Genomic DNA, 15,283 nt, shown 5'->3' on the forward strand with positions numbered 1-15,283 from the left:
GTTTACTTTATCTCATTTTTGTTGCTTTGTTTCGAGATGTTGTGCATGCAATAAGTCTGTTTCTATTCAGACCGTTATTCCTGATAAGAAACGTGCAAGCATTGAGGATATTCCATCCAGTGAAGTACATGTAGAGATTCCAAATGTAGGCTAGGCTACCCCTAATGCTGCTCGTGATGTTACTGATGGTGGTATTCACAATCCAGTGTTAATCTCTAGTACTTCTACAGCTCATAAAGCGGATCAGGTTCTTTTTCTTTTTTAGTCATCTTTTTTATGGTTCTGGATAGTTCCAGTGTTAATTTTTTTTTCATGTAATTGTTTTGTCCCCTTTGTTTTGGTAGAGTGTGTCAAATCAAGACACAATTCATTCCTTGTCTATCTTCGGTGAAGCTAATGCTGAAGCTGGTACTTCAAAGGATATGTTCTCAGCAAGAGCAGATTCATCTCATGGTATTTTTTGTTTTAATTTATTTGCATATATCCTTTGTCCTCTGCTTTTCCTTTTTGAATTGATTGTTTATCTTCTTGTGTTTATTCTTTTCTTTTTGTAGGTTATTTTCCTTCAGCAACTGGATGTGCTATTCTTGTCGTTGGTTATAGCATGTTGGAATCAGGTATTCACTATGTAATTTGCCCATAGTTTTCAGTGTAATTTAACATAGGATCACTGTGTAATTCTTCTTCTTGTTTCAGTATAATTCAATACAGAATTACTGTGAAATTCATCCCGTAGTTTCAGTGCAACTCATTGTAGAATTACTGTGTAACTTGTAGTTTCAGTAATTATATTAGAGTTACTGTGTAATTCTTCTCGTAGCTTCAGTGTAATTCACTATATAATTACTGTGTAATTCATCCTGTAGTTTCAGTATATTTATGCAAGTTACTGTCTAATTGTAAAGTTTTTCGGCTATGTAATTCCCTGACTTTTTATATGAGCCATGATTCCAGTGTAAGTTCCCCTAGATTTCACGATGGTTTATATATGTATTTAGAGTGTATTTTTTGTAAACCGGGTCAGGGTTTTGCCCGACCCGTTTTTGCCGAAATACAGAAAATAAAGTGGCTGGTGGGAGGGTTTTTTTGGGACATACAGGTGTCATTTTCATTTGCTACGAAATTTGAATGTTGTCAAATTGAAAAACAGTCGAATGTCAAATAGACAGTCCCTTGCTTTATTATTATAGGAAAAAGATTAGGCCGGACTTAAACGAGCCAAGACTTATTGGCGGGGCCTTAACAAACTCTGAGAGGCCAGCTACAAAGTCTCCGGCCCACTAAAGACCCCGTCTCCGAGTCCTAGGACAATTCTTCTCACCAAGCGGCGGCGGCACCGTCACCGTCACGAACACTTCTTCTTCCTCCACAAAAACCAGAGCACGCCGCCCGCCAGACTCGCTAACACTTATTTTTCCCCATCGAATCCAAAACTCGCGCGAGAAGTTTGCAATGTCGTCGGCAGCGTCCGAAATCGACCCCTCCGTGGCGCCCCACATCGTCGTTGAGGAGTCGTCCCGCGCCGGAGGCAGCCGAGAGGAGGCGCTCCCGGAGGCTGCGGCGGTGGAAGCAGTAGTCGAGACAGAGGCAGAGCCGGCGGATGGGGAGGAAGAAGGGGAGTGCGGGTTGTGCCTGTACATGGAAGCCGGAGGCTGCAAGGAGGCGTTCGTGTCGTGGATGGAGTGCGTGCAGGCGCCGGAGAAGGCGGGCTCCGACATGGTCGACCGCTGCTCCCAAGCTATCACCGACCTCAAGAAGTGCATGGACGCCCACGCCGACTACTACGCCCCCGTGCTCCAGGCTGAGCAGACCGTCTCCGACCAAGCCGAAGCCGCCATCGCTGCTGCCACCGCCGATGCAAGCAAGAACAAGGGAGAGGAATCCGCTCTCTCCCCGGACACTGATGAGACCAAGATGGAAGAAGCACTTGTCGTGTCTGCCGCCACCGCTGCCGATGAGAAGGACGTGGTGGTTGAGCAGGAGGCTACTTCCTCCACGGCCGCCGAGTGGGTGAAGAAAGAAGAAGCAATCGTCGAGAAGGCAGAGTCCTTGTCTTTGGGTAACTAATAATTGCCTGGTTAGAATTTTGAGCTCGTAATAACTTTGTGTTCACTATGAGTTATGATCTGATTGAGGCGCATGAGTCTAGTTTTTATCCCCTTGGGGGAAATTGTTGGACATGATGCGCAATTTACTGGAAAATTTCTGGATGGTTTTATATGGTAGGTTACATACTCATCATGTTTGTGCTTGATGCATTGACATTATTATATCTCTAGAACTACTCCTGGTGACCATGAAGATACACAATTTGCTTTAGAATTTGTTGATGCTTTTATATTAAAATATCGGCTACATATTCACCACGTCTGTTGCTTGATGCATTGGCATTATATAACGTTGATCTAAGTCCTGATGACTGCGATGCCTAATAAAGTGGCCTTCGGTTGCTTTGGATCTGCCATGCCGAGTAAGTTTGAAATGGATACCATAATTGATGGCCCGGCCCCCGCGTCGCTCCGCTTGGGGCGACTCGGGTGGCGACCAACCCTAGCCGCCGAACCTTCCCTCCCGCCTCCCCCTCCCCCCTCGCCGCCGCCCGAGGAGACCTCCGGCGCCGTCCGCGGGGTCGTCAAGGACGGCGGCGGCGAGGATCTGCTGCTCCCGCCTGGAGGACTCCGGACGCCGAGGCGGCGCTGTCTCTTCTGCAAGTGGCGTCGCAGGTGGTGCCCCTTCGTTTCCTCGGCCGCGAGGGTGGCGAGGGACGGCGGGAGCTGTTGCCGGCTACAGCGGGTGTTGCGCCCCCCTCGCTCGCGGCTAGATCTGAAGGCAGTCTCCCTCCCCCACGCAGCACTTGGCCCCGCCGAATCTGGTCGTCGGTGGCCTCTGGCCGCCGGATCCGTTGTCGGGCTGCCTGGAGGTGCGGACCGAACCGGGAGAAATCCTTGGCTGGTGTGCTCTAGCCACGACGGCGGCGACATCGGCCGGTGCCGTTCCCTTCCTCGGAGGCGTCGTCGAGGTTCGTGCCCTCTCCCTCCCGCTCCATGCCCAGGAGAAATCCCATGTCTTGCTGAGACAGGTCGACAACGGCGCGGTGTGCGTCGCCTCCTTCTTGAAGGTGCCGGCTTGGGCAAGGTGGGAGAATGCTGTGGTGCTGGGCGATGGTGGCTGGGTTGCTGTGTCTTCGGCAAGGGATTTGGAGCATGGTGCTTTTGTCTCTGAATTAGTGTTGGTCCGTTGTCCTCTCGATGGTCGTTGGCTGATCTGTGCTTGCTTGCTCAACATCTTTGCCTTGGGCAGGGAGGGGATAGGGATCCTCTCCTTTGTGTTGGCAGCAACCAGATGCGGTTGCAAGGCCACGGAGCTGATTCTGCGGGTTGTTCTGATTCCAGTTATGGATGCTCCATTTTCTCCTTGCTGTTGGTTTGTTCAGTGACAGCTCCCTTGTGCAGTTTTTCCTCTTCGTGCTTGTATCAGTGGGCTGCGGTGTGGACTTGCATCTGGTATCCTTCGTGCAGCGGTGTGTCGAGCTGAGTATCTCCCTTGGTGCTCAGAATCATGCCCTCTCCTTGCTCCAGGGAGGGCAATTTCATCTTCCGGCGGTCCGGCGCCTTTCGAGCCAAGGCGAGGGGCAGGGGTCCCCTCCGGATTTGGAGAGGAGTGGCATGTTTTCGATGTGCACCTTCCAGGGTAGATGAGGGCTCGGTTCATCGACGTTGGGCAATGGCTCCGCCCGAAGTTCCCCTCTGTTTGTTCTACTGATTATAGTTCACTTGGAGGACTCCGTAGACTACAAGCTAGTGCTTATTCCGTTTACTTCTATAGGGCGTGTAGTCTTTGGTGCTTGTAAACTGCTTCGGCATCATCGTGTACCTGCAGTTTGTTTTCTTTACTGTTTCCAGTTGGTTGTATTGGTGGCCTTGTGTAATCCCTGGCCGGTTGATGGCTTTGTTAATTCAAAGTCGGGCTCTTCTTGAGCCTTCGTTTTAAAAAAAAAGAGTAAGTTTGAATAGATTTCAGCTGGTTACTCTCATTGACATCAATCTAGCTCGACTTCATTTGCCATTAAAATTTAGGATTTTAGACTAAAATCAACCTTCTGTTGTGTCAAAAGATGGCAGATCTTTTAACTAGTCTCTTGGCCAAAGCAATAGTAAGAAACTTGGAATGCTATACGGCCAAACTCCCAAAAATAATCAGTTGCATTAACAAAACAGCAGTTACTTACATATATTATCTTATGTGAGGTTATTTTTCTTCGAATAATGGTTGGGCATGATATAGCTCGCTGAACTTTTTTTATGGTTTTATATGATATACACGCTTCATGGATTGATATTATTATATCTCTGATTAAGTCATCATGGCGAGATACTCCCAGTGACGGATGTCTAGTACATCGTCTTTGAGTTGTACTGGATGCAGACGCACGCGTTGCAGACTAGATTATGTTTTATATATTTGAAAAATACCAATTTCATATATTTCAAAAACTATCCTTTAACAAAACAATTTCACTCGTTTTCACATGACGAAATCGCATCCTGGCCCGCGGTGTCATGGCCTTGATTTTTATTTCAAAACCCTGTCATTTTAAAACTAATTTGAAATAATTAGCTTCACATTGTGTAAGTAACTAGTTTCACATTTTTGGAATAATAAGTTTCACATATTTCACACTGAAATATGTTTCACATGCATGAAAAACAAATTTCACTCATTTCAAAAAATTGGTTTGACTAAATTCAAAAAGGTTATTCCACTTATTTCTGAAAATATATTTCACTCATTCGGAACGTTGAAATATATAGAATGGGGCTGCGTTCCCTTACGTCATTTCGGTGTTTGATCGTCTGCCTGCTACTGACTGGACATAGTTGACTTACAAAAAAAATGAAAAAATGAAAAAGAAATCAAGATTTTGAAATGTGTATGAAATTTTCAAAAAATGTTCACGAAATTATAAAAAAGTTCATCAGATATGAAGAAATGTCATTGAATTTGAAAAGAAGATCATCAAATTTGAAAAAAGTTCATCAAACTTGAAAAATAGTTCATAGAATTTGATAAAAGTTCATCGAAAAAAAAAACATTGCATTTGAACAAAAGTTCATCAAATTATTAAAAAAATGTTTATCAAATTAAAAAAATCATCAATTTTGGAAAGCAGTTCATCAAATTAGTAAAAAATTCATCAATTTTGGAAAAAAATCAGAAATTTTAAAATGTTCACAGATTTTTTCTACAAATTCAAAAAGATGGGGAAAATATTATTTTGGGAAAAACGAATTTGAAAAATAAATAAAATAACAAAAAGAAAAGAAGAAAAAATTTAAAAAATAAAACCGCCTTGGAAATGACCAACGAACCGGGACCAAAACCAACAATAAAAAACAAGTTAGAAAGCAATAGTTGTTTGATGGCATAATGGTTACTGTCATTGGCGTCGAAGAAAGTGATCGCGAGTTTGAACTGCGGCGGTGTATCTTTTTTGAACGTTTTAACAGAAAAGGCAGGAGATATATGGGCCGGCCCAGCTCGCAGCGGAGGTGTGGTGCGTTTTAGGCACCCGTTTGCGAAAAGAGCTATAACAGGCACATGAAGCAGCGCCGGTCGTTGGAGGAGAGAGTGTTTGCTTCGTGGGATCTTTTTTTTCACACGATAAGTGCCTGGATAAACATGCACCCCAATGAGTCAACGTGTTCACTGTGCTCAGCGAAGAACAGTACTCCCTCCGGCCTAGTTTATAAGGCCCCTTTCATTTTGAGCCAAAGTTTGATCAGTAATTTAACTAATAAAATATAAAGTATATATTACGAAAACTATATCATAGAAAACTTTTTTCAAATACAAATCCAACAATATACTTTGTGTAGCATATACTTTATGTATATATTAGTTAAATACATAGTCAAATTTGGACACAGACTACAAAATCACTACGAGGGCCTCCATCCTGCACATGCATACGGCGGGCAGTGAGCTGGCCACCGGCACAGTCCGTCGGCGCCGCCACGTTGCGTGTACGTACATACGCGCGCGCTGACGGGTCGTGAACCAACGGCACGCGGCGGCGCCATCCCGGCCGCGACGACGACTTCCACGCCGGAATTCCACGTGCTTCCTTTCCATACCGATCCCGATCCGCGTCCAGGTCGCCGCGATCCACCGATCCACCGATCGCTTATAGTATAAAAAACCACGCTCCATCGATCGTTCTTGCACCACAGTGCTCGATCCACTATCTCATCACATCACGATCAAGTCACACACAGCCCACGACGATGATGCACCGTGCTACGATCGTCGGCGTCGTCGCGCTTATCGGCGTCCTTCTCGTCGGCAGCGGGGTTCGAGCGCAGCCGCCGCAGCGGTTTGACTACCCGGCGGCGAGGGCGCCCACGACCTGGGCCAACACGGACGCCGGCCTGCCGCACCACGTGGTCTACACCGACGGCTCCGTGGCGCGCGTGGCCCTGCTGCGGCTCAACCCGGCCGGCTACGGCCCCTCCTACGCCTTCGGCTTCTTCTGCACCGGCCACGGCGCGGCCCCGTGCGCCGACTTCCTCCTCGGCGTCGCCGTCGTGTACTCCAACAGCGGCGCGCTCATCACGTCCACCACGACCGGCGTCCCGCAGGTCGTCTGGTCGGCCAACCGTGGCAGCCCCTTGGGCGAGGGTGCCGCAGCGGAGCTCACGCCTGAGGGCGACCTCGTGCTCAGGTCGGCCAACGGCTCGGCGGTGTGGTCCGCCGGCACCAAGGGCCGGTCCGTCGCCGGGGTGACCATCGGAAGCGACGGCAACCTCGTGCTGCTCGACGGGCGCAACGCCACGGTGTGGCAGTCGTTCGACCACCCCACAGACGCGCTACTCGTCGGGCAGTCACTCGGGCACGGTGCGCGGCTCACCGCCAATACGTCGGCTGCTGACTGGCGCGACGGCAGGTTCTACCTCGCCGTCGAGGACGACGCCCTGAGCGCATACGTCAACGCCACGCCGCCGCAGCGCTACTACCACCTCGGCTTCGGCGAGACCGCTGCCGGCGCCCACGCGACGTACACAAACGGCAGCCTCACGGTCTCCGCGCGGCCCGGAGCGCCGTCGCTGGCGACCATCCAGCTGCCCACCGTCGTGGCCGGCACGGTGCAGTACATGCGGCTGGAGCACGATGGCCACCTCCGGCTCTACGAGTGGCGCTCCGGCTCGGGCTGGGCGCCGGTGTTCGACGTGCTGCGCCTCTTCCCGGACGGCGGCTGCGCGTACCCAACCGTCTGCGGCGCGTACGGCGTGTGCACGGACGACACGCAGTGCAGCTGCCCCGACGCGGCCAACTTCCGCGCGGTGGACTTCCGGAGGCCCAACCGCGGCTGCGTCCCGACGAATCCACCGGCGACGTCCTGCGACTCATCGTCGCGGGGGCGGCGCGCGCAGCACCGGCTGGTGTCGCTGCCGGGCACGGGCTACTTCAACGACCACGCCACGAGCATGCGCGCCATGGAGAGGGTGAGCGAGGAGGCGTGCAAGAAGGCGTGCCTGGACGACTGCGCGTGCGCGGCGGCGCAGTTCTACTACGGCCGCGACGCCGGCGACGGGTTCTGCTACCTGCAGTCGGAGGTGTTCTCGCTGCAGACAGTGCGGCCGGAGGTGGTGCACTACAACTCCACCATGCGTATCAAGGTGCAGGCCAAGTCAGCCAGGATCTGATGATGGCTCTCCTCAGCACTACACATACATGCATCACGGCAAGGTTCACGAAAAAGTTTGTTACCAATAAAGTTCTCGGTTATTTGTACAAAATCCGTTTAATTAATGTCGGACGTGAGAATGACATGAATCTTTTCTCCATTCTTTCTACGTTAAGAGCATCTTCGATAAGTCATGTAAAAGGCTCCCCTAAAATGTATTATGCAGTGTGTCTCCGGCGGATCTCGCACGATTCGAAAAGTGGTTGTCTTTGATGTATCCAATTTTTGTTCGTCTTTATTCATGTGTCTTGAAGTTGGATCCCTTCGATCTAAGTTTCTTTTCATCGGCGAGAGATGTAGTTCTGATGCATTGGTCCCATGGGGCTTTAGTACGGCGATCCAGACTGTCTACTACAACAAGTTATGCCTGACTCTGGCGAGGGAGGGGTGATAATGGCAGCGCGCGTTCGGCTCACTTCAATGCCATGCCTGACTCTGGCGAGGGAGGGGTGATAATGGCAGCGCGCGTTCGGCTCACTTCAATGCTTGTAGTTGTTGCTAGATGGTCTACAAATGTGGATGTATTGTTATTTCTTGTGTTCGCTGTATCGAAGATGAATAAATTGAAAAAATTTCCTGAAAATTTTTGGATATAGGGTGTCCTTATAATTTAGTGTCCCCGATACGCCCTCCTCTAAAACTGCTTTTCTTCTATTCATCTTTAAGCTAACATACAGATGGCATATGCATCTCTATTTTATATCAACATAATAATTCAAATAATGTTGTTTCTGACACACATAATTCATCATTTCAAAACCACAATTTATGAAGTTGTTCAATATTCAAATTCAAATTAAAACATAACAAATGGTCTATTTTTTTCTGAGGAACCGATAGGAGCACCGTCTTTTCATTTCAGACCAGAAACGAAAAGTTTATGTACAGAGGTGACAAGTTTTTACGGGAAAAACTGCCAGAAAACTGCAAAAAGAAAACTGTCAAAATATTCAAAGTATAAACATAATAAATGGTCTAAGTCAATCAAACAAATAAATATATAAATAAGTGTATTGACTAAAAGGGACCACATGTGTTGTTCATGCCCCGCATGATTTTTGATTTACCGATGCATCTCAAGAAATTTCTGAAATCCACGTTCACCCCTCTATGGCACAACAACTGGCACATAAACTTTGTTCCCCTCGTTCTCATAGCGAAAATCTTGTTGTTGTTCCCAGTCGTCCTCTGTGATCACATAATGGGAGCACACACGCGGTCAATGATGAGCCACAAATCGTTTTGGTGTCAGAATCTTGCAAAGCCACGAACAATGGGAACGCGAGCTTGCAGAATTTCAAATGTCTGTTTGACATGCTTTCTACACGTTTCTTGATGCATCACATAGTGAATTCTCCTGTTACCTTGAGGTCTGATAGCGAAAGTGCCTAAGAGCATCTCTAGCAGACCCGTATAAGACCCCGACCCACAAAATAACTGTCAAAATAAGCGTCCGCGCATAAAATGCTGCCCGACCAGACCCAGCAAACGCGTCCAATCCGTAAAAAAATTTGAGGGGCGCGGTAAAATCCCATCCCCAACCTGCGAAAACGCAGGTTTCCGTCTCGCCTCGACGGTGCCCCGTATCCCAAAAAAGCGGTTGGCGGGAGGGGCATTTCAGCCCGTGCCCTTTCCCCACCCCCTTCCACCGCCGCCCGCCATTGGTTCCGCCCGTCCGCCGCCGGCGATTCCGGCCAAATATGCGGGCGGAATCGCGCCAGAGGGGAGGGAGGGGGCGCCCCTACCCTCTTCCACCGAGCCGCTTCAGTGGCTCCCCGGATCCGCCATCCGAGCCGCTTCACCGGCTCACCGGATCTGCCATCCGAGCCGCCCTTAGCCGCCGTCGCCGCCTCGGGATCCACCGTCGTAGAGCCACCGCCTCGAGCAGCCGGTGAGTTCTTGTACTTGTACTTGTGCTTGTGCCGAGCGGTATGCATAGTTGGTTAACGCAACGATTTGAATAATTATTATAATTTGGGTGATTGTTGTATTGTAACATTGACATTTTTTCTTATATTGCGAAATAGTAATTCTGAATATGTGCATATGTGTCCAATTCAGATAAAACCACATTTGATATGCGGGCTGGCACCCGCGTCGGCCAACAAAACCATTTTTCTGCGAACTGTAAACAAGTTTTGCGGGTCGGCGATATACGGGATCTACTAGAGATGCTCTAATAAAGCTTGAGCTCCTCAGATTTAAAGTTTCAATATTTGCAAAAAATACACATATACATCTTCTATAACATTAAGGTCCCTAGTTTTAAAGAGCCCACATTCAATTGAGGTTCAATTAGAATTGGGTCATTTGATTTTGAACGGGTCAACAATTTCTCAAAACCCTCTCATTCAATTCTTTTATACTATACACCATGCTTCCTAATTGTTAGGACCTCACAATTAATTAACATATTCGGTTTAGAATTAGGTCAACTGATTTTGACCGGGTCAAACACTTTCTCAAGCTTTCCCATTCAATTCTTTTACTTCATCATGTTTCCTAATTTTGAAACTCTTCCATTCAATTGAGTTATTTTAATTTTGAATTTTGTTTAGATTTAGACAGGGCAAACGATTTTTCAAATCAATCAGCAACAATCGACCTATAAAAATATATCAATTCCACACATCCTCCCACCAAGTGGAAAAAGTAAGTGTCACCATGTGATATTGTAGCACCAATATAGTAGTACATGCAACCACTAACACATAATTTTTTTCCACATAAATATAGGTTGATTAACGGATAAGACAGAATCACACTACGAATGACATGTCAAGTCACCGCATTATAAAAGAAAATAAAACATACTATCATCTCCCCACCCGCTAACCTAAGTATTCCATCTATTCCAAAATATAAGGGTTATTAGTTTTGTAGAAAATCAAATTTCTTTAACTTTGACCAAGTTTAGAGCAAAAATATTGACTTTACTAGAATATGAAACAAAAAAGTATGGAGATTCATTTCATGATGAATTTAAAAATACCAATATGATATTACATATTTTAATATATATATATATATATATGTAGCTTTTATCAAACTTAAAAGTTTGACTTTTCAAAAAAGTAACACATCTTTTTTAAGGCGAACTAGGGTTTGGCTGGTACGCCGCCGGCCGCCGCGCGTGGGTGCCAGCGTTTTCAATCCCAGGACGGCACCGCGGTGCCGTGGTTGGTCTCCCTATCTCCGCACTGTTGTCCGTGGTGGCTGTACACCAAGGTTTTCAGGAGTAGATTGCTTTTGTCTGTTCCATCGTCCACGGCCGGAGGAACATGTCTTGCAGGGAGTTTTGATGTCCTGTGTGTGGATTTCGTGATCTAGTTTGTGTACGTTTGGCGTTGATTTGGTCGTCCGTTGGTGTGGTACTCCATCCGTCCTGACGAACTGATCGTGGACGTCGTCTTCTGTCCCCCCGTCGGCTTTGGCGACAGCAGATTTTTCTTCCCTCCACGGCTTGCCGGCATCAAGGGTTTCTGTTTCATCGAGATTGAGATTGGGTGGAGGACCGCCAATCCCAATGAATCTTATCAGTTGGAACTGCCGGGGAGGGGGAATTCCCGAACAGTTCGCAAAATCGCGACGGTCTCTCAGTCGCATTCCCCCACTTTTGTGTTTCTTTGTGAGACCAGACAGAAAAACTGAAAAGATGAAGAGGATTCGAGGTAGACTTGGGCTGAAGGGTTTTGAAGGGGTGGATGGTAATGGACTCGGTGGTGGTCTAGCTTTGTTTTGGTATATGAGGCATGTGTGGTTGATATTCTGGATAAAGATGGTCGGTTCATTGATGCCTTGGTCCGGATTAATTCAGATGCTGAGCAATGAAGACTTACGTGCGTATATGGAGAACCACGGGTTGAACATAGACACGCGATGTGGACAAATCTCAAGAATCTTAAGAATGTTTGTGACAGACCGTGGTTGGTGGTAGGGGATTTCAACGAAGCCTTGTGGGATTTTGAGCACTTTTCTGCCATGCCAAGACCGGAACCTCAAATGATTGCATTCAGAGACACCCTAGAGGTTTGCGGATTGGTGGACTTGGGGTTCTCAGGGATCCCATTCACGTACGACAATAAACGCAGTGGCGCGGTAACAATGTTCAGGTTCAATTGGACAGTGCTACAACAACTAACACTTGGCGAAATTTGTTTCCGGTCTCATCTGTGACACATGTGGTGTCCCCCTGTTCTGACCATGCAGCATTGGTACTGAGAGGGGAGCAGGAACAAGGGCATGTGAAGCCGAAGACTAGGAGGTATGAAGTGTTTTGGGAACGGAATGCAGCTCTGCCGACTGTGATAAGAGAAGCCTGGGACTCGGTGGGCTCCGTCGATAATCTTGGCAAGCTACAGGAAGCTCTACAAAAAACGATGGCAACACTGGGTTCTTAGAGCAGTAGGAAGTTTGGTAATGTAGCGAGAGAGTTGGCTAAATCTCGATCACAGCTTGAGGAGCTGATGAACATGAATGCGGGCAGACAGGAAATCAGAATAATCACAGATAAAATGAATGAGCTCATCTACCAGGAAGAAATGATATGGTAACAAAGGTCCAAATTTTCATGGCTAAAAGAAGGTGATAGGAATACAAATTTTTTCCAAAGTAAAGCTGTATGGAGGGCGAGGAAAAATAAGATCAGAAGTATCACGGACAACATTGGCAATGTTCACACTGATTTTAATGAGATGACAAGCTTGGCTACGGAATATTTCAAGGGCATCTTTTCGGCAGATAATAACCTTGATGCTGCTGAAGTCTTGGAACTGCTAGAAACAAAAATCTCATTGGAGGATAAGGAGAGGTTATGTGCGCCGTTTGGGGAGAAGGAAATTGCTGCTGCTTTGTTTCGGATAGGGCCATTGAAGGCCTCTAGCCCTGATGGATTTCTGGCGCGTTTTTATCAACGTAACTGGAGTACCTTGAAAGATAGTGTGGTTGCGGCAGTAAAGGATTTCTTCACGACAGGAATATTTCCGGAAGGGCTAAAACTCTACTTCTATTGTGCTCATACCGAAAATTCCTAATCCCACCAGCCTAACCCACTACAGGCCAATCAGTCTATGTAATGTTACTTACAAGGTCATCTCTAAATGTCTTGTTAATCGTTTGAGGCCTTTACTGGACGATATCATCTCAATTGAACAAAGTGCATTCATACCGGGAGACTGATTACAGATAATGCCCTTGTTGCTTTTGAGTGTATTCATCATATAAAATAGGAAAAAGATCCAACTAAGAGTTTTTGCGCTTATAAACTTGATCTATCCAAAGCGTATGATCGTGTGGACTGGTCGTTCTTGAAGCAGGTGATGCAAAAGTTGGGTTTCTGTCACAGGCGGGTGGACTGGATAATATCGTGTGTCACCTCTGTGAAACACTCTGTCAGATTAAATGGGACCCTCTTGGATTCATTTACACCATCGTGTGGTCTTCGGCAAGGCGATCCTCTCTCCCCGTTCTTGTTTCTCTTTGTGACTGATGGTTTGTCATCTATTCTCAAACATAAGGTGGCATCAGGTGATATTACTCCCATCAAAGTGTGTAGGCGCGCCCCGGGCATTTCACACTTATTATTTGCGGATGATACTATGTTATTTTTTAGGCTTCCAAGGTTCAAGCGGAAAATTGTGAAATCAGCCGTAGAACAGTATGGTAAGGCAACCAGACAAAAACTGAATTATGAAAAATGCTCCTTATTATTTGGTAAATCTTGCCCTGCTATTGTGCAAGAGGAAGTTTGAGAAGTGCTGCATGTGGAGTCCACGGTCTTCGAGGAAAAATACTTGGGTCATCCAACACCCGATGGTCGGATGTCTAAAGGACGATTCCAGAACCTCCAAATGAGTTTAACTAAGCGATTAATTCAGTGGGGTGATGGTCACCTAGCACATCCAGGCAGAGAAGTACTTATAAAGTCAGTTGCGCAAGCACTTCCCACGTTCATCATGGGGGTGTTCAAGCTTCCATACTCTGTCTGTGATGAGCTCAGGAGAATGGTCAGGAGCTTTTATTGGGGATCGGCCAGAGGCAAAAGAAAAGTACATTGCCGTTCTTGGGAAAAGCTCATGCAACCTAAAAGCAGAGGGGGAGTCGGTTTCAGAGACTTTCAGATTTTTAATCAAGCATTGCTTGCTCAACAAGCTTGGCATCTCATTACTAGACCACATAGCCTCTGTGCTCAAATCTTAAAGGCCATGTACTATCCTGACGGCAATCTGGAGGACACAGTTTTTAGTGGAAATGCATCCTCATCATGGCAGGCTATTAGCCATGGGCTAGATTTACTGAAGAAGGGTATATTGTGGAGAGTGGGTAATGGCAAAAGCATATGAGTTTGGCGTGACAGATGGATTCCTCGTCCCTACTCCTTCAAACCAATTACTACCCAGGGGACGTGTAGGATCCGATATGTGTCTGATTTGTTGAACAACAATGGCTCTTGGAACGTGAATTTGCTGCAGAAGTATTTCTTACCTGCTGATGTGATGGAAAATTTGAAAATTAGAGCTTCTCCCAGGCAAGAGGAGGATGAGATAGCTCGGGGACCGGGTAAGTACGGTCGCTTCTCAGTTAAAAGTGCTTATGACTTTGCATTTGAAGAGGTTAATCGGGATTCAGCAACTGGTTCGAGCTCTGCTCCTGATGGCCGACGGAAAGGGTGGCAGCTAATCTGGACATGTGAGGTACCCCCTTCTGTTCGTAACTTTGCTTGGAGGATTGCTGTTAACTCCTTACCGACTTGGCAAAACAAGCACAAGCATGGTCTAGAAACTGATGGAATATGTCCGCTATGTGCGACTGAGATTGAGGATAATTTCCACCCTTTTGTATGATACCCTCTTGCTCGTGAACTGTGGTATACCATGGCAGAGGTCTGGGTCTTGCCTGAAATTAATACAATTGTTAACACAGGCAGATAATGGTTACTACATGCACTAGAACCTCTCCCGGACATTGAACGATCCATGATGTTGATGACCTTGTGGCGGTACTGGCATGTCTACAATGAAGTTGTTCATCACAAGCTTCCTTCCCCGTCTGAATCTTCTAAAAGGTTCTTGGTAAGCTATTTGGACTTGCTCATAGGGCTAAAAACTGATCTATGTGATGATCCTACTAAAGGAAAATCGATTATCTCGTACCGGCAAGAAGTAAGAACCATACAGCCAGGTCATGAGGCTAGATGGAGTTTGCCTCTGGATGGCTGGGTTAAAATAAATTCGGACGGGTCCTTTCATGATAGAGCAGCTGGAGCCGGTATGGTCTTGCAGGACGACAAAGGAGCAATCATTTTCTCTGTTTGCAGAGTGCTTTTCTCATGTCACGAAGCATTGGAAGCGGAGCTCAGTGCTTGTATGAAAGGACTCTCACTTTCAATCCAGATAAGTGAACTGCCAGTTGTTATAGAGATGGATTCCATGGTTGTCGTGAGCTGATTCAGTCACAAGATCTAGATAGATCGATTTACTATGCTATTGTTAAAGAGATTAGGCATTTGATGAGCCTCCGTAGAACTTGTATTACTCTTGT

At 46.8% G+C, this 15,283-nt stretch overlaps 2 protein-coding genes across 2 annotated transcripts; both read left to right on the forward strand.

The window, feature by feature from the left end:
* The first annotated feature begins 1,242 nt into the window (after positions 1–1,242).
* On the forward strand, positions 1,243–2,285 carry LOC147982027 (uncharacterized). Its single transcript, XM_087517263.1, has one exon. It carries the CDS (start codon positions 1,453–1,455, stop codon positions 2,065–2,067), a length of 615 nt encoding a protein of 204 aa, XP_087373389.1. The 5' UTR covers positions 1,243–1,452; the 3' UTR covers positions 2,068–2,285.
* A 3,676-nt stretch (positions 2,286–5,961) lies between these two features.
* On the forward strand, positions 5,962–7,980 carry LOC125546152 (EP1-like glycoprotein 2). Its single transcript, XM_048710316.2, has one exon. It carries the CDS (start codon positions 6,285–6,287, stop codon positions 7,701–7,703), a length of 1,419 nt encoding a protein of 472 aa, XP_048566273.1. The 5' UTR covers positions 5,962–6,284; the 3' UTR covers positions 7,704–7,980.
* Positions 7,981–15,283: the final 7,303 nt, after the last annotated feature.

This window comes from Triticum urartu, chromosome 3A, assembly GCF_056163025.1.
Source record: "Triticum urartu cultivar PI428250 chromosome 3A, HENAU_Tu73, whole genome shotgun sequence".
Classification (NCBI taxonomy): domain Eukaryota; kingdom Viridiplantae; phylum Streptophyta; class Magnoliopsida; order Poales; family Poaceae; genus Triticum; species Triticum urartu.

Bases quoted from the DNA above. Each gene is read 5' to 3' on its own strand.
- LOC147982027 (XM_087517263.1), top strand. From the start codon at position 1,453: ATGTCGTCGGCAGCGTCCGAAATCGACCCCTCCGTGGCGCCCCACATC.
- LOC125546152 (XM_048710316.2), top strand. From the start codon at position 6,285: ATGATGCACCGTGCTACGATCGTCGGCGTCGTCGCGCTTATCGGCGTC.